We start from the raw sequence: 24,399 nt of genomic DNA, 5'->3' as shown, positions 1-24,399 counted from the left end.
ATTTCTACATACACTTCTTTGTTTAATTTTCATGGTAATTCCATGTGGTTAAATGACTTTCCCACATGGGTTGTTGGTCTCAGACTAAAACTTGACTCAAGTAATAGCAAAACTTCTAAAAAAGTGATAGGATGATAGTCTTTTTTTCTTTTCTCCTTTAGATTAAATTCTTGCAATGAGGAGGACGAAGACCTTGAAGTCAGTGTCAAAATGACTTTGCAAGATGAAATCCAACGGGTGGCTAATATCAAAACTTCTGCCAAAATCAAGTGAGTGAAGATGTAGTAGCTGAAGTATCTGAAGTGTTATAGAAATAGTAAGCTGCAAAGTTGTATCAGCTTTTCATGCTATTTGTAAGCAGTCACTGCAAATTATATCTGGACACAATGGTTGCTCCTGCTCACCATGGCCTCACTTATTCATCATCTTCTGTTTGTTTCATTAGGATAGCCTTTTATCTTTTCATTTATAGTTCTTTACTGCTGCTAATTATAATTACAAAGAAAAACGGATAGCCCGTGTTCCAAAAGGATTTTAGGTCACTTAGAAAATATACACAGAAAATCAGATCCAGTATCTGAGCGCAGGTTTCTTGGACTTAGCCTGTACTTGACTACTGTCCAATACTCAGAGCACTCTTGGAAGTAAAATCCTTTACACTTGTGAACTTACAAGTGGAGGGCATTGCCAAGCCTTTCTCCTAAAAAAAAAATTAATGCTGAAAATGAAGATGGTTGCTAGAATATTTGAATATTTTCTCATGCAGATCTTTTGACCTGATTCATACTCCTCAAGGAGAGTTAAAGGCAGTTTTCCTGCTGCAGAACAACTTGGTGGAATTATATTCACTGAATGCTTCCACAGCGGGTCCTCAGCCTGTCCGGACAAACAGAATTACCATCGGAGGTCATCGCAGTGATGTGCGGACTTTGTCATTCAGCTCAGACAATATTGCTATCCTTTCGGCAGCAGCTGATTCCATTAAGATATGGAACAGGTTTGTGAAGTGATGCCCGTCTGTAGCTCTACTCAGTAACGTTTTCTTCCCTTTGAGTTAGTTTTTAGTACTCTTGATGATTAGTTTTCTTTAGGGCCCTAAATACAGTCCCTTGAAAATGTATTTTCAGTGCATTTTGACTGTAGACCTGTGGAGTTTAGAGTAGGAAAAATTGCCTTTTTAAATTTGGTGCAAAAAATGCAAGTTTATTCCATGTCTAAAGCTTATTGCTGTACTTGGTTAGACACAAACACACCAGCTACTCTAAATTCAAGTAGGCTGTTAGTGCTTTCGAGTAACTTTATCTTGATTTCTAATCCCTCACTTTCCTAGATGACTGTCATACTACTTTCTTCTCATACCTCACACTTCTTGCCCCTTTAAGCTGATGACCTTGTTTTCTAGTTCACTGAAGAAATCAGTTTAGTCGCTCAGTTGTGTCCGACTCTTTTGCAACCCCATGGACTGCAGCATGCCAGGCTTCCCTGTCTGTCACCAACTCCTGGAGCTTGCTCAAACTCATGTTTTTCGAGTCGGTGATGCCATCCAACCATCTTAGCCCCTGTTGTCCCCTTTTCCTCCTGCCTTCAATATTTCCCAGCATCAGGGTCTTTTCCAATGAGTCAGTTCTTCATATCAGGTGGCCAAAGTAGTGGAATCATCCAGAAACATTCATATGCTCCCATTACAACTGGCAATTTAGCTGCATCTGTATCACATAATCTTTCTTCCTATGACCGATGGTGCTCCTAACCAAAAGTTAATCACAACCTGTATATATCTACTTCTGGCAGTTTTCCTCCCTCTCTTGCATCACTCATTTTCCTTCTCTGTTGGGTCATTCCTATCAGCATAAAGATATCTGAGGTGGCCCTAGTGGTCAAGAACCTGCCTGCCAATGCAGGAGACATTAAAGAGACTCGGGTTCAATCCTTGGATTGGGAAGACCCCCTGGAGGAGGGCGTGGCAACCCACTCCAGGTTTCTTGCCTGGAGAATCCAGTGGACAGAGGTGCCTGGTGGGCTATAGTCCAAAGGGTCGCAAGGAGTCGGACACGACTGAAGTGATTTAGCATGCATACGTGCATGCTACAGTGTCTCCCATCTTAAAAGAATATGCTGTCTCATCCTTACCTCTCTCTCTAGTTCTCTCTCCCTTCTGCTGAGCCTTTTCTTCATCAGGCCTTTATCCCCAGCATTTCACCAAAGCAGCTCTTGTCATCTCATCAGTGGTCTTCGTGTTTTTAAATCCAGTGACCGATAAGCTTTGTCTGACACCCTCCTTGAATTGGTCACTTTTTTCCTCTTTGAAACACTGAATTTCGTTACTTCCTCTTCTTCTGCTGGCTGGTTCTCCTCAGTCTTGGCTGGAATCCTTTGAACTTTACTGACCTGTAAATGTTGAAATGCTTCAGAGCAAAGATTTTGAACCTTTTCTGTATCTTCACTTACTTTCTCTGCTCTCTAGTCAGGTGGCTGGCTGTGCTGATGACGCATAAATTTGTGTCTGTAGCCTCAGCCTCTCCCTGAACTTCAGCCTGTCATATCCAAATCCTTTTCGTATCAGCCCTTGGATATCTAATTAGGCATCCCAAACTTTTCTGTGTCCAAACCACATTCGTGATCTTCATTTCTTCAATAGCCTCCTCACCCTCTGTTCCTACAGACTTCCCCATCTTAGTAAATAACTACTTCCTGCAGTTAAAAGCACAAATCTTTGTAGTCATTCTTGATTTTCTCTCTCATGTCCTATGTCCAGTTCATTAACAAAACCTGTCAGCGCCACCTTCAAAATGTACCTGAAATTTCAACCACATCTCGTCACCTTCACTGCCATGATTGGGTTCAGACCACCACCATCTCTCATCTGGATGGTAATAGCTTCCTGACTGGCATCCATGCTTCCTTGCTTGCTCCCTGTGGTCTGTTCTCAGCACGGCAGCCAGTGTAGTCTTTTTATCATGGAAGTTCCATCACTTCCCGGAGCTCCATTTAATGCTAGCTGGATGCCACAGTCCTTACAGCCACTGTCTCTCATTACTCGCCTTTTCCACTGCAGCCCCTGGCCTTTTCGTTACCGCTTCCAGGCAACAAGAACGTGCCTGTGCTGTGGCCTTCGTGCTCCCTCGTCTTTCTTCCTGGAACCAGCTTCCCGTTCGGCTGCAGGCCGTCCTCCCTCTGCTGTCATTGCACGGCCACCCTGCTGTCCCCTGCCTCCCCTTGCATTCTGAGTCCCCTTCCCCCAGCTCTGTGTTTCTCCACAACACCTGCTGGCACCTGAGACACCCATACATGTCTCACTTCTGGAGGATGTTAAGCTTTATGGAATTCGGGGCCTTTTGTGTTTAACTCACTGTCTCATCTCCAGCACCTGGAACTGGACCTGGCATTCAGTACATATTGGAGGGAGTGGGTATTTGCTGAATGGGTGAATGTTAATGGTCCAATAAAATGAACTTGACTTGTAGGGATATAATATGCTAATTTGACTTAGTCCTCTGGGCTCACACACTTCTTTGTAGCAGCAGATCGGGTTCTCTTGAACCCAGCAGATGGCTTTTTTAAACTTTGTTTTTGTAGAATCTGTTCCTTAGGATTGGGAACCTCCTATAAAGAAAACAAAGTTAGGGCCCGTTTACTATTTTCTCCCTGACTATAATTAAGTCAAGAATCTGCCTGCCAATGCAGGAGAGATAAGAGACTCAGGTTCGATCCCTGGGTCAGGAAGATCCCCTGGAGGATGGCATTGCAACCCACTCCAGTATTCTTGCCTGCAGAATCCCATGGACAGAGGAGCCTGGTGGGTACAGTCCATGGGGTAACATGAGTTGAACATGACTGAAGTGACTTAGCACACATGCATTCAGACTTTGTCTTCTCTCATGTCAACATTCTGTGTGGCTAAGTATGTATTAATATTAAATGTACATGCTGACTCTGCAGGTGGAAAAGCAGGTTCTCTTAACATATGAGTTCTTTATTCCTTCTTCCTCACAGATCTACACTGCAGTGTATTCGCACAATGACCTGTGAATATGCGCTCTGCTCATTCTTTGTACCTGGTGATCGGCAGGTGGTCATAGGAACAAAGGTAAACAGACTTTTCCGTGGATTTAGGGGACTTTTCTGCTCAATATTCTTCAAGTTGTTTAAGAAACAACTGCTTCCTTTGTTAGCATATGGGAAATGTATTAGAGTTGGATAATATCAGAGTGTAATAGTTCATTGCCCTTTTTTTGAGGTTTTTATTTGTTTTAAGTTTTGTTTTCTTTTTTTTTTGCAAACCAAACCATATGTTAAATTATGAAGAAAATTAAAATCATGACCCAAGATAACTATCATTAACAATTTGGCAATCAGCCTTTCATCCATATTTTTATGAGCACACATGTTTTGAGAAGATTAATAAAATACATTAAGTAGCAGCATGAAGTGTGGCAGATAGAAGCATTCAGTAAAGAGAGACCAAGTGACCAAGTCTTCAGCTGTGATCACATGGGGAGAGAACCGTGAGGGAATGCACAAACATGGATTTGGATTCAGATTTTTCCCCCTACAAAAGGGGTAACTTGGAGCAAGTTGCATAAACTTCTCCTAGTGTGTTTCCTTATCTGTATTAGGAGATGGTAGCACTTGCTTTTTGACAGAGCCTTTTGTGCCAAATTGCCTGGGTTTGAATCCCAGCTCTTCTACTCAACTAGCTATGAGTTGGGCAAGTTACTCCACCCTGTAAGCCTTGATATCTAAAAGAAAAATATGTAAATAACCTGCCTCACAGTCTGCAAGCACGTAGCACAGAGACTGGCTCCCAGAAAATAACTAATAAGAGCTGGCAGTGGAAGTAGCATGAATGGTGATAGTCGGGGTTGTAGTGGGAATAAAGTGTAATAGGTCTATGGAATATTTTGAAAAGTGCTTTGCAAGTATTTGTCATTATCTACTTAAACCAATGCCATATGTGCATTTTATTAGAAAACCTGTTATCACAATGGATATTTTTTTTGCCCACCAAAAAGTATAAAACAAGCTGAAGAGAGTTCAAGAGTCAATGTCAGGGAACATTAACTTTTAGTTAAAGTACCCTTAATTTTCATTCATTCACCAAATGTTCATCCACTATTTTTTTCAGATGGAAAAATGGGCTCATGGAGATGAATTTACCCATAGTCAGAGTCAGAGAGGCAGCCCTGGGAGTCAAGTCTTCTGCTTACATTCTTTCCACCACATGTTTACAGACTCAGCACACAGCAGGCTTGGCCGCTGTGTGTGTTCTGTTCCATGCTGGCCGCAAGACCACAGCACATACAGGGTCTAAACAGGAAGCGTGGCTGATAATTTTCTAAACTACCACGATTTTTTTTTCAAATTCATTGTCCTCCCTAGCATTGTAGGTGGTATTTGTTACTGTCAGTGTGTTCTAGAGGGGAAGCCAACACTAGATAGAGAGGAGTTGTTAGTCCACTTAAAGGATTGATTACATTTTTAAAGGTTTTTAAATCCCCCGTTTGCTATTACGTTTACTCTGATACACCTCTGGCCATGATATTTCCCGTTTAAAGTTGGGGGAACCAGTGGAAGTGACAGTGGTCCTGTACTACAAGGTTGTACCATTCCATAGTTGCAGAGTATAGTGACCTTGCCAAGACTAAACCCGTATGTCTATAGAAGATTTAACAGCACTTATTCACAGAGGAAGTACAGTAGGTAGACCATGGAAGCCATTTCCTGAGAGTTGGCCACAGTGTTGCTGCTTGGTTAGGAAACCGTGGATGTGCATCTTGGAGGTTGCGGGTGTGTTCATTTTGTGTCTTCCATAGACAGGGAAGCTGCAGCTTTATGACTTGGCCTCAGGAAATCTGCTGGAGACAATAGATGCACACGATGGAGCTTTATGGTCCTTGTCTCTCTCTCCAGATCAGGTAACTGAACCAGATGTGACGATCTGGACTTGAGTACTCTGGCTGCGCTTCCCATCTCTCATATCAAGTTCTGCTGCTGCCTAACAGGAATGTAAAGAAAGTCCACTCTGTGTAATCTCTGTATATGGTGTCATACTTTGTGCCTAACAATACGAAGAGCTGTCACTAGGATCTGAATTCTTGTTCAGCTGCTCTTGCTCATGAGCTACAGGACATCACAATACTTCTCCTCCTACATTCCCAGTGATTTGTGATACTTCTTGAGGAAATAGTTCCTTGGGCAACACAGTGCAGAGGACAGAGCAGTCTTTTCTGCTCCCCCTTCAGTCTGTGTATCTATGACTATACAAGTCTAGTGGTTTCAGCCAGTTTGTGAGCCTTTTCCAGTCAACAGCAGTGTGTTTCCTTTCAAAGGAGTCTCTCTGGAGACCTGAAGTGGTACTATTTGTTGCTCAGAACATTTTGAGATTTTTTTTTTTTTGACAATACCTGAAGGGATTGTGGCCCATTTATTTGAATATCCTCAGTAGTGGCAAACCTGCATTCCCTGAAAGTAGATATTTTTGGAAAAAATGGAACCTGGAATTTAGATTGAGTCATGCCACTGGGAGCAGAAATAAAGCAGCTTTTAAAATGTAAGTCGTAGTTAGCGTCTTGGGTTTGTGGCGTGTTCTGTTTTCCACAGTGTTCTCACGTCCATCATGTCATTTACTCTTCTTTTCACAACGGTTTTATGAACTAGGTAGTCTATCTCTTCAGCAACACTAAGGATCATTGTAAGGGTTTCCTTTCTATGTCACAGATCTCTGAGACAGCAGAATAGACCTTTGAGATCTAGTTTTCTTACTCCGTGTTCCTTATACTTTACGCTAACCCTAAAATGTGCTGAGACCAGTTTAATACTTCACAGCAAATTCTTTTGACTGTTGTGTTACCCTGTAGTATTTGTTGAGTCTTCCTTCCTGACACTGAATGAAAGTGTAACTAAAACTTTACATCAGTTATCATCTGACTGCCTTAGGCACTGCCAGGAGTTAGTTCTCAAATAAGACCTGTGGAGGCGGCCCTAAAAGAACAAGAAAGAGGGTTTAAGGCAAAACCACACATCTTAATTCTTATCCCATGCCTTAAATAAAAATGGTCTTTTGTATTATTTTGAGGTGTCTTACCAAAGTTTCTGTACTAAGATACTTTTCTAACAGAAATGTCCTTTGATTTTCAGCGTGGCTTTGTGACAGGTGGTGCAGATAAATCTGTCAAGTTCTGGGATTTTGACTTGGTGAAAGATGAAAACAGTACCCAGAAAAGGTGAGTAGACTTTTTTTTTTTTAATTTGTGTCCATTTGTTGGAGTGAAAATAAGGCACCACTGAGTGGGTTTTTGACGCACGTGTTTCTCTGGTGCTCTAGAGGGTCTTGGGAGACTTTGCCTGCCTTTGTAGAATACTCCTTTTTCTTGATGCTTTCTGTGGTGCTAGACTTTCTGTGAAGCAAACCCGAACCTTGCAACTAGATGAAGAAGTTCTGTGTGTCAGTTACTCTCCCAATCAAAAGCTGCTGGCCGTGTCTTTGCTGGACTGTACTGTGAAAATTTTCTATGTTGACACTTTAAAGGTATGATGGTTATGCCTATGGGTATTTTCTTTCTGACTGAACTTGGGTTGAGACTATAGGGAAGTGGCCTTGACTATTTCCAGCAGTAGTATCTTTTTGAAAGCTTGTTTATGAATCAAAACATTGCAAGTACACTGGGAAGGCTGGACTTCTGAAAGAATCCTTTGGTTCATAAATTTTGTTTAAAGCAAGTTGTATTTCACCTCTTCAGAGAAATCTGTGGACAGGAAATCCTGTTGTAGCCAGTAGTTTTAAGAGCATTGCTAGCTGTCCTAGGCAGTGATCCCACACTTGGCGGTACATCAGGATCATTTGGGTTGCTTTTAAAAATATGGATTACTGGGCTCTACACTCGAGTCTCGGTGGAAATGTATTAGGCCTAGAGGTACTGTTGTGAACCAAGTGCTCCCCAGACTCTTCAGCTAAGAGATCCAGAGAACATCCCTGTGCTGTGTTCTGACTGAGGGATAGGCCTCAGCAGCATCATGGGCTCCACTATACTGCAGAGTTCTTGGCAAGAGCACCCAGGGTTTGTATGCTAAGTTGTATGGGTACAACCTTCAGTGGTTTGTCATCTTCTTTGAAACATAGACATAAAACCAATTCAGGACAGTGTTTAGCATTGTATTTAAGGTTATAGGTTAGATCTGCATGTGATAAATTATGCCTGCATTTTGTAGACAGACATGAGTTGTTTATATTCTTTTTTTTTTAATATTTAGTTTTTTCTCTCACTATATGGACACAAACTGCCTGTCATATGCATGGACGTCTCTTATGTAAGTAAAATTTAAATAGTGTCTCAGTAACAAGTTATCTTTTCTAAATTGTTTTTTCTTTATTATTGGCTTGATAGCTTCATTTTAGTATTTTTCAGTCTGGTATATAACTATCCTAAAAAAATTGCAGAAGTATTTATTATAATCATACCTTAAGTATATATCTCTTTAATCGTTTTAGAATGTTTTCACAGATACCTGAATTAATCCTCATAACCAACTATCTGGTTTGGATTCCCCAAATAGTATTTTCTTGTCTAAAGGACTGTAATTGGTAGAATGCCCTAAATTGTGAAGGACTTTCAAAAAGGCATCCTTTCTTTGTTCTGAAGTATAATAATGTTCATAAGGAAAATGGAACTTTGCAATATTTATGGTATTTTTCACTGTGTATAGTTTTAGTCTCTTGACCAAAGTCATATGTTTTGCAGTGTCTAGTTACGAGTGGCAGTATGGAGGGGTGGGATGGGGTGGGGGGTGGGAGGGAGGTTCAAGAGGGAGGGGACATATGTATACCTGTGGCTGATTCAAGTTGATGTATGGCAGAAACCAACACAATATTGTAAAGCAATTATCTTCCAATTAAAAAAAGAAAATCTAGTCTGTGTAAAAGGAATTGGCCCCCTGCCCTACCTATCTGCACTCAGTGCATGAACAGAATAAATTGGTGTCAGAAAATATTTTTCTTCTTACGTTGACAGCCATTTGAACTAGGTGCTAAAATAGAAGATAAACAGTGATAGGAGACATGGCATAAAAATGTCTAGGTCGTAAGCATTCTAATAGCTTCTTTCCCAGGCTCTTTCTTTTCTTTTCCTCTTTTCCCCCCCCAACTCTGTCAAACTCTGTGACAGAGATTAGAGAGTCTTTATTCTATCAATTTTAGCAAAGTAAACATAACCTACACCAAAGCACAACAATGCCCTGTAGCAGGACCAGAAGCATCTAAGCCACACAGTTCTTGCTCACTTAACAAGCTTTTAAAGTGGATTTGTAGGTAAAAGCAAGGATGTGGGTGCTCTTGATAAAGAGTTGAGATTAATTTTTTGGCACTGACATTGACATTTTTGAAAGAAACAGGATAAATGTTCTGGTTAACTTTTCTCTATCTAATCAGGGTTTCAGATGATCTAGTAATGTTTCACTTCTCTTCCTTCTAGGATGGAGCACTGATAGCAACTGGCTCTGCAGACAGGAACGTGAAAATCTGGGGTCTGGACTTTGGGGACTGCCATAAGTCTCTGTTTGCTCATGACGACAGGTAGATGTTGTCTTTTCAAAGACCTCATGTTGAGTTACCTATCAGTGTCATTTCCTGGGAGCATCTTTTAGTGTTCTCAGATAGTCAGAAATTTCAAATTCTATTAATTAAACTCTAGAACTAACTGTCCCAAAGCGATTTATGTGTGTTGAAGACTTTAATAATGAAGAAGTTGATGACATTTGAGTTTTTCTCTCACTTTCCAGTGTGATGTTCCTAAGGTTTGTGCCCAAGTCTCACCTCTTCTTCACTGCTGGGAAAGACCGTAAGATTAAACAGTGGGATGCAGACAAATTTGAACACATACAGACTCTAGAGGTAACCTCTCAGCTACTTTGATGTGCTCAGTACTTAACTTCTTTCAAGGTTGAGCATTGATTTCCCACCAATGTAGCAGTCTGTGAATAAGGTATTCTTACTCAGGATTTTCGGTTTTGTCTTTACTCTCTGCAGGGGCACCACCAGGAAATATGGTGCTTGGCCGTAAGCCCCAGTGGGGACTACGTTGTATCATCATCCCATGACAAATCTCTGAGACTTTGGGAGAGAACAAGGGAGCCTCTTATTCTTGAGGAAGAAAAGGAGATGGTAAGGACTTCAGGCGTGGTGGGTACCGGTCCCTGACACGCTGTCTCGGCTGAAGGTTCCTGTCTAGTTCTGTCGCACCTCCCATTCAGTGCCAGTCCACTGGCCTCCAGAAGATGTTTCCAAGACGGCCGACACCACTTGGGCAGCCAAGTGGAGATGAAGATCCCATGAGGGGTTCGACTGTGAAAGGAGCAGCTCCTCACTGTCTCACTTCACATAGTGGTCATGTTTCGTCTTTGAAATTAATTCATATCCGTCTCTTGACAGCAAAGGGAAGCAGAATATGAAGAGAGTGTGGCCAAGGAAGACCAACCAGCAGTAAGTAGATCTTCCGGGCTCCTCATTCTGTGCCCTGTCATTGTCTTACTGGCATTTACTGTAGTTTCAAGAATTTCTAATGGAACTAGAACTGGGGCTAGACGCCAAAGTCATCTGCAGCTGATAGGGGAAAGAATCTGTGTAGTCCTTCTTAATTTAGCTGTATATCCTGATTTTATGGGACAAATGACTTGGTATTAAATGATTGATTGTCATTCTTGCTTTTTTTTTTTTTTTGAGGGAGGCTTTAGGGAACCATTTCACTGTAAATCAAAAATCAGAATTGAGAAATTAAGCAATCTCTTTAATCATGTGTTGTAGAGCAGAGTATTCTCATGATAATGCATGTAACACATTTAACATAGTGTCTGGCACTTACTACTGGAGAAGAGAATAGCAACCCACTCCAGTATTCTTTTCTGGAGAATTCCATGGATAGAGGAGCCTGGTGGGCTACAGTTCAAGAGTTCGCAGAGTCGGACATGACTAACACTTTTCACTTTCTTTTGCTGCTGCTGCTGCTAAGTCGCTTCAGTCGTGTCCGACTCTGTGCGACCCCATAGACAGCAGCCCACCAGGCTCCCCTGTCCCTGGGATTCTCCAGGCAAGAACACTGGAGTGGGTTGCCATTTCCTTCTCCAATGCATGAAAGTGAAAAGTGAAAGTGAAGTCGCTCAGTTGTGTCCAACTCTTAGCGACCCCATGGACTGCAGCCTACCAGGCTCCTCCATCCATGGATTTTCACTGGCACTTACTAATGTCTCATTTAATGGTAGCTGATAACACAGTGTAACAATAATCATCATAACATAGTATGTCTGTTCTTTTCTAGATATAAGATTAATTTGTTGGTTCTTTAACACCCATCAGTTTTATGTTAAAAGGATCTCTTTGTTTCTGGCAGGTTCCAGGAGAGACTCAAGGTGACAATTACTTCACTGGAAAGAAAACTATTGAAACAGTCAAAGCAGTAAGTTGATATAGAATGTTGTATCTCATGTTAATTTTTTATTTCCAAAAAGTATTTTATTAAAATCTAAAGAAAAACAAAGGAAATAATTATAAGAAATAAAAACAGCATGAAATTGCCCTGTTCCCATATTTGACCCTAAAATCACCAAATAAGCTTTAAGAGCCCCTAGTCTAATCTCTTTACTTGATGGCAGTAGTTCTCAGAGTGGATCCCCCAGACCTACTGGATCTGAACCACAGGGGTGGGGTTAGCAATAAGTGGGGTTTTTGTTTGCTTTTTTTATTATAGACTTTTTAAAAATTGAAGTATAGTTGATTTACAGTGTTGTGTTAACTTCTGCCGTATAGCAAAGTGATTCAGTTATATACATTCAGTTCATATATATGTGTATATATACACACATTCTTTTTCATACTCTTTTCCATTATGGTTTATCATAGGACACTGAATATAGCTCTCTGTGCTATACAGTAGCACCTTGTTTATCCATGCAGTAGCTTACATCTGCTAACCCCGGTTTGCCACTCCATCCCTCCCCCAGAGCAACCATGAATCTATTCTCCACGTCCATGAGTCTGTTTCATAGATAGGTTCGTTTGTCACATTTCACATTCCACATATAAGTAACATTATATGTTATTCATCTTTCTCTTTCTGACTTGCCTGGTATGATAATTCCTAACTGCATCCATGTTGCTGCAGATGACATTATTTCCTCCTTTTTCATGATGGAGTAGTATTCCATTTTAGATATGTACCTCATCGTCTTTATCCATTCACCTGTCAGCGGACATTTAGGTTGTTACCATGTCTTGGTTTTTGTGAATAGTCCTGCTGTGAACATAGGGTTGTGTATATCTTTTTAGATTACAGTTTTGTTTGATTGTATGCCCAGGAGTGGGATTGCTGGATCCTATGGTAATTTGATTTTTAGTATTCTGAGGGACCTCCATACTGTTTTCTCTAGTTGCTGTACCAGTTTACATTTCCACCAACAGTGTAGGAGGTTTCCATTTTCTCCACATCCTAATTGTTACTTGCAGAGTTTTTAATGATGACCATTCTGACCAGTGTGAGGTAGTACCTCATTGTAGTTTTGATTTGCATTTCACTGATAATTAGCAGTGTTCAGCATCTTTTCTTGTGCCTATTTACCATCTGTATTTCTTTGGAGAAATGTCTCTTTAGATCTTCTGTCCAGTTTTTGGCTGGGTTGTTTGTTGTTGAGTTGTAGGAGATGTTTGTGTATTTTGGAAATTAAGCCCTTGTCGGTCACGTCTTTTGCAGATAGCTTCTCCCATTCTGTAGGTTGTCTTTTTGTTTTTGTTTTTTATGGTTTCCTTTGCTATACAAAAGTTTGTCCCATTTGTTTTTTATTTCTATTGCCTTGGGAGACTGACCTAAGAAAACATTGGTACAATTTATGTCAGAGAATGTTTTGCCTATAATCTTTCCCAGGTGTTCCATGGTGTCATGTTTTATGTTTGAAGTGTTTAAGACATCTTGAGTTTACTTTTGTGTATGGTGAGAGGGTGTGTTCTAGCTTTGATTTACATGCAATTGTCCAACTTCCCAACACTTGCTGAAGACTTTTTCTCATTATATGTTCTTGCCTCTTTTGTTGAAGATTAATTGACTGTGTATGTATGGGTTTATTTCTGAGTCTCTGTTCTGTTCCACTGATCCATATGGAACAGTCTTTGTGCCAGTAACACACTGTTTTGATTACTGTAGCTTTGTGCAAAAGTATTGTCTGAAGTCTGCCTCCTGTTCTTTTTATTCAGGATGGCTTTAGCAATTCTGGATCTTTATGGTTTCATATAAATTTTAGGACTTTGTTCTGTGAAAAATGTCATGGGTAACTTGATAAGGATCACTTTAAATCTGTAGATTGCCTTAGGTAGTGTGGCCATTTTAACAATATTAATTCTTCCAATCCAGGAGCATGGGGTATCTTTCCATTTCTTTGAATCCTCTTCAGTTTTATTAACAGTTTATGGTTGTCAGTGTGTTAGTCTTTAATTTCTTTGGTTGGGTCTACTGCTAAGTACTTTATTTTTGGATTGCGAATTTGAAAGGCGTTCTGGTTGTTTGGGATGTAATGTCCTGAAAATATCAATTAAATCTAACTGTCCTATTGTATCACTTAGAATCTCTTGCTGTATCGATCTTTCTAAAAGATCTGTCCACTGATGTGAGAGGGGTGTTAAAGTCTCCTGCTATTACTATGTTCTTGTCAGTTTATCCCTTGAGGTCTGTTAGTGCTTGTTTTATGTGTTTGGGTGCACTGTACAGTGGCTGCATGTATGTTGATGAGTATAAAACCCTTCTCCTGTGTTGACTCTTTTATTATTATATAGTGTCCTCCTTTTTCTTTGTGGCCTTTGTTTTAAAGTCTGTTTTGTCTGATACGAGCATTGCAGCCCACACTTCCTTGTCGTTTGTGTTTGCACGGGCTATCTTTTTTACATGCCCTCACTTTCAGTCTGTATGTGTCCTTTGCCCTAAAGTAGTCTCTTGCAGGCAGCATACTGTAGCTTTTTTAAAACCAGTCTTCCACTCTGTCATTTGATTGGAGCATTTAGTCCAACGTTTGATAATGAAGGTAACTATTGATACATATTTATGGCCATTTTAACCGTGTTTTCACATTGATCTTACGTTTTTTCTCTGTCTCTTTTTCTTTGTGTTGTTCTTTTGTGGTTTGTTTCCCTTTTGATTATGTTCTCTCTTTGTCTTTGTGACTCTGGTGTGTGCTTCGAAGGGGCCCTGTGTTTCAAGTATGTGGGCCCCATCCTACATCTACTCGCTTCAGTTGGCCGTCATATGGGTCAAGCCCATTCCAGGAAGTGAAAAAAAAGCCAGCCCTGCATTTTCTTACTCTCCTGTTCCACAGTTCATGCTTTTGATGTCCTCTTTCACATCTTCATCCTTTTGCTGTTCACTGCAGTTACCATCACTTTCACAAAGACATTTTCTTTTTTTTTTTTTCTTTAACCTATTATTGGAGTGACTTACTTTCCAGTTGTGATTGTTCTCTTTTCTGTCTGTTCTTACTAGTTTTCTGTTTAGAGAAGACCTTTAATATTTGCTTTAGGATGGATTTAGTATTACTGAATTCTTTTAGTTTTTGCTTGTCTGAGAAATTTTGTGTATCTCCTTCTATTCTAAATGTAATCTTGCTAGGTAGAGTATCCCAGGATGCAGATTTTTCCCTTTTAGGACTTTGAATATATCTTGCCACTCCCTTCTGGCCTGCAGTGCTTCTGTAGAGTAATCAGCTGATAGCCTTATGGAAGTTCCCTTGGGATGAACTTTTTTTTTCTTGCTACCTTGAGAATCCTCTTTAGTTTGCCATTTTTATTATAGTGTGTCTTGGTGTAGGTCTGTTTGGGTTTACTTATTTGGGCCCCTTAAGTGAACTGTGAACTTCCTGATGTTCAAGCTGGTTTTAGAAAAGGCAGAAGAACCAGAGATCAAATTGCCAACATCCGCTGGATCATGGAAAAAGCAAGAGAATTCCAGAAAAACATCTATTTCTGCTTTATTGACTATGCCAAAGCCTTTGAATATGTGGATCACAATAAACTGTGGAAAATTCTGAGAGAGATGGGAATACCAGACCACCTGACCTGCCTCTTGAGAAATCTGTGTGCAGGTCAGGAAGCAACAGTTAGAACTGGACATGGAACAACAGACTGGTTCCAGATAGGAAAAGGAGTCGATCAAGGCTGTATATTGTCACCCTGCTTATTTAACTTATATGCAGAGTACATCATGAGAAATGCTGGACTGGAAGAAACACAAGCTGGAATCAAGATTGCCGGGAGAAATATCAATCACCTCAGATATGCAGATGACACCACCCTTCTGGCAGAAAGTGAAGAGGAACTAAGAAGTCTCTTGATGAAAGTGAAAGTGGAGAGTGAAAAAGTTGGCTTAAAGCTCAACATTCAGAAAACGAAGATCATGGCATCTGGTCCCATCACTTCATGGGAAATAGATGGGGAAACAGTGGAAACAGTGTCAGACTTTATTTTTGGGGGCTCCAAAATCACTGCAGATGGTGACTGCAGCCATGAAATTAAAAGCCGCTTACTTCTTGGAAGAAAAGTTATGACCAACCTAGATAGTATATTGAAAAGCAGAGACATTACTTTGCCGACCAAGGTCCGTTTAGTCAAGGCTCTGGTTTTTCCTGTGGTCATGTATGGATGTGAGAGTTGGACTGTGAAGAAGGCTGAGCGCCAAAGAATTGATGCTTTTGAACTGTGGTGTTGGAGAAGACTCTTGAGAGTTCCTTGGACTGCAAGGAGATCCAGCCAGTCCATTCTGAAGGAGATCAGCTCTGGGTTTTCTTTGGAAGGAATGATGCTAAAGCTGAACCTCCAGTACTTTGGCCACCTCATGCGAAGAGTTGACTCATTGGGAAAGACCCTGATGCTGGGAGGGATTGGGGGCAGGAGGAGAAGCGGACGACAGAGGATGCAATGGCTGGATGGCATCACAGACTCGATGGACGTGAGTCTGAGTGGACTCCGGGAGTTGGTGATGGACAGGGAGGCCTGGCGTGCTGCAATTCATGGGGTCGCAAAGAGTCGGACACGACTGAGCGACTGAACTGAACTGTGCTTCCTTTACATGTGTATTTGTTTCTTTAGGTTTGGGACGTTTTCAGCCATAATTTCTTCAAATACATTTTCAGTCCCCTTTTCTCTTTCTTCCCCTTCTGGAGCTGTATCATTTGTAGATTGGCACACTTTATTATTATCCCATAGGTCTCTTATATTGCTTTCATTTCTTTTATTTGGTGTCTATTGTCTTGATTGGGTGACTTCCATCTTCTTTTTTCCAGGTCACTTATTCTGCATTATTTATTTTGCTCTTATTGTGTTTAGTTCAGTTTTTGTCTCAAAAAATGAGTCTTCTTATTTTTTTTGGTTCCTCTTTATAATTGGTAGTTCCTTTAAGTTGGTGTCTGTTAGACTGAAGAGGTCTGTTACTGTGGTCTTGCAGGGCAATTTACATGTGAGAACATCCCTGTGTAGTTTGTGCGGGTTTGATATTTTTGGTGCAAGGACTGTTTTTAGTGTGGATGCCTGTTGCCTCTTTCCTCAGCGTGTGCCGGCCATTATCCCCTTGATAGGAAAAGGCAATGGCACCCCACTCCAGTACTCTTGCCTGGAAAATCCCATGGACGGAGGAGCCTGGTAGGCTGCAATCCATGGGGTCACGAAGAGTCGGACACGACTGAGCGACTTCAGTTTGACTTTTCACTTTCATGCATTGGAGAAGGAAATGGCAACCCACTCCAGTGTTCTTGCCTGGAGAATCCGAGGGCTGGGGGAGCCTGGTGGGCTGCCGTCTATGGGGTTGCACAAAGTCGGACACGACTGAGCGACTTAGCAACAGCAGCAGCGGGGGTGTGCAGATGCAGCACTGGGTTCTCAGCGGCAGTGGAGGCCTCATGCACACCCCTGGAGCACACAATGGGAGCGGAGGTGGCTGGCAGCCATTCCTGAAGCCTGGGGCATTGTGGCGGCTCACTACCACTCCTGGAGCTCATGTAGGCAGTGTCCTACAGCCTGAGTGGTCCCTCAGAGGAAAAGGCTGTAGGGTGGACACCATGCCTCCCGTCGCACACTGCCACACAACAGCACCTGGCCTCTAAGGTGGCCAGGCTTCCTCTGCATGCACCTTCAGGTGTGGTTGCACTAGACTCCAGACCCTTAAGACTGCTTTTGCACAGCCCACCCCAGTCTTCTTCCTGGGTATGATCTCTGAAGCCCGAGCTTCCACACCCAGCCCTCACATGCACCCGTGGACACACATCTCAGGCTGGGGGTGTAGAGGGGTGGCAGTGGCCCTCTGTGCAGGCCTCTCTCTATTCTAGCTGCTGCAAACCAGTTGCTGTATTCTCCGCTGAGGCTCTGAAGCTCTCCCTCTGTCCTGGCTGACCTCCTTCTAGTGAGGGGACTTCCCAGGGTGCAGGAACCTTTCCTCTTTCACAGCTCCCTCCCTGGGGTAAAGGTCCCAACCCAGTTCCTTTCTCACTTTTGTCTTTAGTTCTACCCGGTTATGCTTATGTGGAGATTTTCTTGTTCTTTCAGATGTCTGAAGTCTCCTACCAGTGTTCAGTAGATATTCTGAGAGAATAGTTCAACATGTAGATGTATTTTTGATGTACTTGTGGGAGGAAGTGAGCTTCATGTTCTTCTACTCCGCCATCTTGATCACTGCCCCATATCTCATTTTTAAAAGGTCCCAGCCAAATAGCCCTCTTGTGGCAAAAAGATTGATGAAATTTATAGACGGAGATCATAATCTCTGTTTTCCCCCCTTGTAACCAAGGACATGAGCAGTGCTGAATCTGTTTAATCAGTGTGTGGTTTCTAAGAAAGGAAGGGTTGATCACAAGTGTACCTGTCAGGTGTACCTGGGAGCTGCCCTGCTCAAGGTGTCCACTTACAATCTCACCTGAATTTACAACACTTCGTCTCTCTGTAAGTTAAAAAACAAAAGCCAGAGACATCTTTGAATGCTGTTTGGGACGCTCTTGGCACATCTTTATTAAACTGATTCAAGCAGTTTAAGTTGACAGCTTTTCGTCAGGCCTTCCATCTGCAGTGTTGTGGGATGATCAGTGTATTGTGATGACTTCCATTCTTTGTCATTGTCTGTAGGCTGAGAGGATCATGGAGGCTATTGAGCTGTACCGAGAAGAAACTGCAAAAATGAGAGAACACAAAGCCATCTGTAAAGCTGCAGGGAAAGAGGTAAGACACCTCATTAAGTTACATTCTGAGTAACATTTATTTATAGAGATAATTGCTGAGGGAAAAACATCATTTGTATAGATGTGATAGAATCGTTTCTAATTCAGACATTATAAAGAAAGAATTGAGAAGCTCTATCTTAAAAAGCCAAGGATAGTTAATTTGAAATCAACGTGATTACTGTATTGAGTTGGAAACTCAGGTTCCTGCTTTAGTTTGGGAGGCTGGTGAGCCATTTTGGATTTCTAGATGAAATGTATTACCCACACTCATTCATAAGCCCTATTGAAACTTAAAATATATTCTTAAATAATAATTCGTTAGCATCAGTTTTTAGGGTCTCCTTCAGAACTGTAAAATACTGTTATGACCCTGCCTGCGATAAGCACTATCAAAGGCTTATTTTTTAATGACTTGATTTAATCATTTCTTCATAGGTTCCTCTTCCCATCAACCCCATCCTGATGGCTTATGGCAATATCTCTGTAAGTAGAATGTTTAATGGTTTCCCCCTTAAGGTTTAACCGCCATTCTAAGGTTAAATTCAGACAGGCACAAGAGAGGAAGTGAAGAGGCATTAGATTTGAGAATTGACATATTGGGAAATACTTTGTTGTTAAAAATCTCTGTTGAATGTTGGACTCCTTTAGGATATTTTGTGTTTCAAAAGGACTGTTTTAGTGTAACTTTCAAGTCGTCTTTTCTGCTTGGACCAGACTGTTTTTTTTTTGTTTATGTTTTACTGCTTATTTATGTTTAGTATCCAAAGTGCTCTCTGAAAATTCTGTTCATTGAAACTGAAGTTTTTGGACAGAAAGTTATTACAAATCAGTCAGATAAAAGAGGAGAGAGGGAGAATCACGGGACAGTGTATACATACTTTAGTAATCTTTAATTACTCAAACTTTGCTTTCACCTTTCATGCATCACAATAGTAATACATGTCAGTGTCATTTTATAGACAAGAAACTGTCCTGACTTACAGATTGAAGGGAACATAGTTGGCAAGTGGCAGAGTCGGATTGTGAACCCAGATCTGACTCAGTCTAAGCCCATGCCCGTATTGCCATTTTTAGAACATGGTTTCTCCTGGGAGAGATCCCTGGTTTTTAGAAGATAGAGATTAGAGAGCTTCAGTTAAGAAATAGAAGTATCACTAATGCTGTCACACTTCCATTCTAGCCTTCAGCTTATGTGTTGGAGATTTTTAAAGGAATCAAATCCAGGTGAGTGTCAGTGCATGGATTATTGTAAGTTGGCAGCTAACACCATTTACTGAACATGAGATAAGTACATTATAATTGATGATTAATTGATGGCTATTTTCCTTAGAGGGTTAACTATGTCAAAACTTGGATGGAAAACAATTCATTATAGTGTTCTTTTTGAATTAGAACTGGAAGGCTCCTCCTAAAATAGGAAGGGAGATACTTTTAAGGACAAATGAAGGGCAGTGCTGCTTTGCATCATAGGTAATGAGATTATTTGCAATTCAGTCAGAGGTACCAACTATTAACATTTTTTGTTGTATATTTCCTTTGAATTGTTTTCTGTGTACGTACAGAGTTGAAATCATATGTATACATTTTTATATCCTGTCCTTTTTCATGGGATAGTTCCTGAGCATTTGCTCACATTAGTAATATTCTTCAGAAACACATCATTGAATTAATTCAAAATATTCCATTATACATATAGTTACTATTAGGTGTTGCATAAAGGTTTTGCTATTATTAATACTGCTTCACTGAACACCTTTACATATAAATCTTTGCCATCCTCACTGATTATTTTCTTAATGGTCCTAATAGTCTGTTAACTAATTAATGGACATGAACTTTTCAAAAGTTTATGTTGCTTACTTTCCAGAGTGCCTGTAATGACTTTCACCAGGCTTTTAAAAAATCCTTTGCTGGTTTGAGAGGCAAAAAGTAGTATTGTATCATTTTCATTTTTAATTAACAAGGTTAAAATTTCATTATATTTGTTGGCCATTTGTATTTTTTCCTGTGAATTTTTACTTTCCCATTCTTGTGCTTTATGGATGTTTTTCTTACTGGTTAAGAATTTTTTTTTTAATATCTTTTGTCATTTTTGGAATAATGTTTCTTATTTGTGATTTGTCTTTTGGTTTTATTTGAGTTTGACCTACTTAGTTATCATTTTTATAACAAATCACAATATCTGAGTATGTCCCATATAAGAATCAAATAGAACCTAAGATAATTAAACTTTGCTAGAGAAATGTAAAGTAGAATTTAGATTGATGGAGGTAGGGTGCATGCATAGATGGGAAGACTCTGTGTTTAAAGATTCAGTTTTTCTTAAGCTAATCTATAGGTTTGTGATCCCAGTTGAAAGCCTCTTGAGAATTCTAATTGGAATCAATGGAATGATAATAGAGCTAGCTCAAGAAAAGTAAACAAACCAACCCAGAACAAGAAAGAGATTAAAGAACGATAAAAACAACAACATTGAAACAGTACAGGATTGTCAGAATCAATCGTCAAAACAGACTCTAAAGCCCTGAAGCAGACTCTGTCATATAGGAGGACTCAATAAATGGTAAAAGAAGTATCATACAAAGATAGGAAATTCAATAAAAAGCTTTGAAGAAATGAGTTATCTGAAAGAAAGAAAGATTCTCTTACACTGCCATGGACCAAAATGCATCAAGTAGGTTAAAATACTGAATATAAGAAAAGTAAAATGTTGATAAGAGAGAGCCATCATAATGTAGATGGTGAATCTGGATGGGTAAGATCTACCGAAGTAAATAAAAGGAGAAGAAAAAACGGGAGGGGAAAAGACTTTTAAATTGACCATGTAAAGAAACGTGACATCTTTAACGTTTATTTCTCCCTCTCCAGCGAGCTGGAAGAATCCCTACTCGTGCTGCCTTTCGCTTACGTCCCAGACATCCTCAGGCTCTTTAATGAATTCATCCAGCAGGGCTCCGACATTGAACTGCTGTGTAGGTGCCTCTTCTTTCTCCTCAGGTAACGTCCTTTCCCCAGAGAACATCATATGTCTCACGAGCCTATCTCCTCCAGCAGTGCCTCACCGGAAGCTCTCTCCATGCTTTGCAATTAAGAAACGTGACACTTCAGAGACTGTTAGGAATTGCAGTGCTGCCCAACACAGACTCTCTCTTACCCTTTGGTGGCCAGGCTTGCTCCTAAAGTGCCGATAGTGATGACCCAGCTCTTGAAGTAACAGGAGGTACTACGCTGCTCAGGGTGCTCAGGCAGGCGGAGGTCTCCAAGCTACAGTCTAAGGCAGTGGCCCTGGTTCTGCGTAGGGTGCTGAAAGGCCACCCCTGAATGACCAGTCTCCTTCCGTGGTGTTTCTTTTTTAACTGTTGAGTTTAAACTAAATGGTTTGGTTTTGTTTCCATAACAGAATTTTAAGGAGTAGTCAGCTTATTTCCCAGGCCTCTACAAGTACAAATGGAAGAGCAGTGGCATATTTGGAGGGAACTAAGAAACATGACTGCTTCCCCGGTAGCTTGGATAGTAAAGGATCTGCCTGCAAATGCAGGACACCTGGCTTCAGTCCCTGGGTTGTGAAGATGCCCTGGAGAAGGGAATGGCTACACATTCTGATATTCTTGCCTGGGAAACCCCACGGACAGAGGGGCCTGGCAGGCTGCAGTCCATGGAATCACAAAGAGTCAGACACAACTGAGCAACTAAGCACCCAAGAAACATAAAGAAAATGTTCATTACATGATATTCTTAAATAGGAAGGATTTGTATTAAATATGTAATGGAGGAAAAATGTCTTTACAAAGGCTTAGTATATTCTTAGCGAAGGAAATGGCAGCCCACTCCAGTATTCTTGCCTGGAGAAATCCACGGACAGGGGAGCCTGGTGGGCTGCACTCCATGGGGTCATGGAAAGTCAGACAGGACTGGGTGAATAGCGCACACGCACCCTACATTCTTATCTCCCGCTCTGCCCCCCCCCGTCTCCAGCTGTTGTATAAGAGAACAGGAATACTGGCAAACTTGAACATTCCTTAAAATGCTGTTAGGAAAACAGTAGAAACTGCTCAGCCAATACCAAGTAATTAAAAGAAATGGTGTACTTGGTAAATTGGCATTTTTTCATGAACCTTAACCCGTCATTCTTTTTCCTTTCTTTCATGATAGTAGCAAATGAAGATATACACGTTTACAGGGTATTTCTTATTGCTGTGGCATATGTTGAATCAGGGTTACTGATTACAGTATTATCAGGTTACACTGACTATTTCTAGCATTTTGGGGTTGTAGATGGGTGTACTTCGGAGGTAGATATGGCAGGTCACAGCTGTGAATGAGGGTGAGCATGGAAGTTAAAAAGCATTAAGTCATCCAGGGCGTGTTGGTACTCTCGGTCAGAGTTTGATCATCTCTCTCTCTCTTTTTTTTTTTTGGCTGAAATATAAATCTTTGAGTTAGTGTTTCTTAGAAGGCTCATTTTCCCTCTGAAATCCCTATAGAATACTGTTGTTAAAAATCTGTGGCCACTTGATAGATTGCTGGGAAAAGTCAGCTTTTTAGATGTTAAGACACTAGGTTTTAAAAGTATTAGAACTGAATCGTATGGAAGAAACATCTTTAGCATTTTTTTCTAGAAGCATTTCTATATTCCCATGATGGGTGAAATGATTTTTTTTTTCTTGCTTTGACATTTGTTTTGTTGCTGGTTCTAGGAAGTATAGCCAAAACCACTATTCTTTGTGACAATGCTTGGTGTTATTTTTCTATTAGGATTCACTTTGGCCAGATCACTAGCAACCAAATGCTTGTGCCAGTGATTGAAAAATTAAAGGAAACAACCATTTCAAAAGTCAGGCAAGTCCGGGTAAGTATCTTTGTAGAGGTAGCCATAGAATAAGAAGGGGAAATCCTAGTGTATATGTGACTTACAAGTAGCATGGTGTGCTATGCCCGGTCTTGGGTGATACTGACCTGACATACATACATATTTAAGATGAGGTTTTTATCGGAGCTGGTAGACATAAGGAAAAGACAAGAAAAGACCTTAGGGAGGGATGGGTAACAACACATGAAGCGTTGGTTCCTCTGACTCACGTATGTGACACTGAACTGAAGTGAGGGGAGGTTCACTTAATCTCTCTTCTATTCTTCCTCAGGATGTTATCGGCTTCAACATGGCAGGTCTCGATTATCTCAAGAGAGAATGTGAAGCGAAAAGTGAAGTTATGTTTTTTGCTGATGCTACCAGCCACTTGGAAGAAAAGAAGAGGAAGAGGAAAAAGAGGGAGAAGCTGATTTTAACAGTGACTTAGAATTGAAATGTGCCTTTTCCAACTTTTCCTTGAGAAGGCCTTCCAAACTCAGCAGCAGTAGCATTGGTGTAATCTTTAAGATATCATGTTGCAGAGGATCACACGACGTGTTTCCCAGCTCTGCCTGGAGGAATTTCAGCATAGCCCTGTCTTGGATTGAAACAGACTAGTTTAAAAATCTGTGCTCTGAATGGGGCGCCCTCTAAGAGGTGTGCCCTTTATAGTCTAGCAGGAAGCAGAGAACTTTTTAAATTAGGTATTGTTTCACTAAAGTTGAAACTAAAGTTGAAACATTTCAGAATGTTTCCTTATTTATGTCAGAATGATGAGTAATTTGTTACCTCTCCAGATTAGGTTTTATAGCCCACTGAAACAATCAGGTATGTAATTGATCACCTTCTGCCCATAAATGTAGTCTTGAACTTTCAGAGCTGAAAGGGACTGTAAGTTACATGAAACAGCCTCCTTAAACTTAACCTCTTATAGGTTGTTTTTATCTGTATATGACGATTCTAATTGCTGTTTCTACTCCTTTAAGTACTTGTCTCTAATTAAAGAGCAGTCAAGCTGAGATACCTGGCTGTGCTTTTTGGGTGACTAATATGCTGTATGCGTATCTTCCTGGTGGGGAGGTGATAGTGTTTTAGGAAAGGAAATTGACACAGACCTTTGGGGCTGGGCTTTTCTTTGTGGAAGTTTTTAAATCACTAACTGGATCTCCCTGTTACAAATTCAGTGCAGATTTTCCCTATCTTTTTGAGTCTGTTTAAGTAGTTTCTGTTTCTATGAATTTGTCCATTTCATCTAAATTACTATGTTGTAGTATTACCATTTTCTTGCCAATTTCAGATGCAGTTCTTATCTCTCCTAAAGCAAA

General features: G+C 40.7%; 1 protein-coding gene across 2 annotated transcripts in view; it reads left to right on the top strand.

The window, feature by feature from the left end:
* WDR3 (WD repeat domain 3) overlaps window positions 1–24,086 on the top strand; it is a 39,127-nt gene extending 15,041 nt beyond the window's left edge. Inside the window, exons 10-27 of one of the 2 annotated variants that reach the window (XM_052636687.1) lie at window positions 162–269; window positions 767–997; window positions 3,994–4,087; window positions 5,814–5,915; window positions 7,138–7,223; window positions 7,393–7,528; window positions 8,251–8,307; window positions 9,468–9,568; window positions 9,775–9,886; window positions 10,022–10,156; window positions 10,424–10,474; window positions 11,379–11,444; window positions 18,131–18,223; window positions 18,661–18,708; window positions 19,406–19,449; window positions 21,094–21,222; window positions 22,981–23,074; window positions 23,367–24,086. In XM_052636687.1, coding sequence (XP_052492647.1) covers window positions 162–269; window positions 767–997; window positions 3,994–4,087; window positions 5,814–5,915; window positions 7,138–7,223; window positions 7,393–7,528; window positions 8,251–8,307; window positions 9,468–9,568; window positions 9,775–9,886; window positions 10,022–10,156; window positions 10,424–10,474; window positions 11,379–11,444; window positions 18,131–18,223; window positions 18,661–18,708; window positions 19,406–19,449; window positions 21,094–21,222; window positions 22,981–23,074; window positions 23,367–23,522 — 1,843 coding nt within the window. In that variant the 3' untranslated portion in view covers window positions 23,523–24,086. The remainder of the gene's footprint in view (window positions 1–161; window positions 270–766; window positions 998–3,993; window positions 4,088–5,813; window positions 5,916–7,137; window positions 7,224–7,392; window positions 7,529–8,250; window positions 8,308–9,467; window positions 9,569–9,774; window positions 9,887–10,021; window positions 10,157–10,423; window positions 10,475–11,378; window positions 11,445–18,130; window positions 18,224–18,660; window positions 18,709–19,405; window positions 19,450–21,093; window positions 21,223–22,980; window positions 23,075–23,366) is intronic. The other variant, XM_052636688.1, reaches the window with a different exon arrangement.
* The last annotated feature ends 313 nt before the right edge of the window (window positions 24,087–24,399 follow it).

This window comes from Budorcas taxicolor, chromosome 3, assembly GCF_023091745.1.
Source record: "Budorcas taxicolor isolate Tak-1 chromosome 3, Takin1.1, whole genome shotgun sequence".
Taxonomy (NCBI): domain Eukaryota; kingdom Metazoa; phylum Chordata; class Mammalia; order Artiodactyla; family Bovidae; genus Budorcas; species Budorcas taxicolor.
This window is presented reverse-complemented; position numbering and strand designations above follow the sequence as displayed.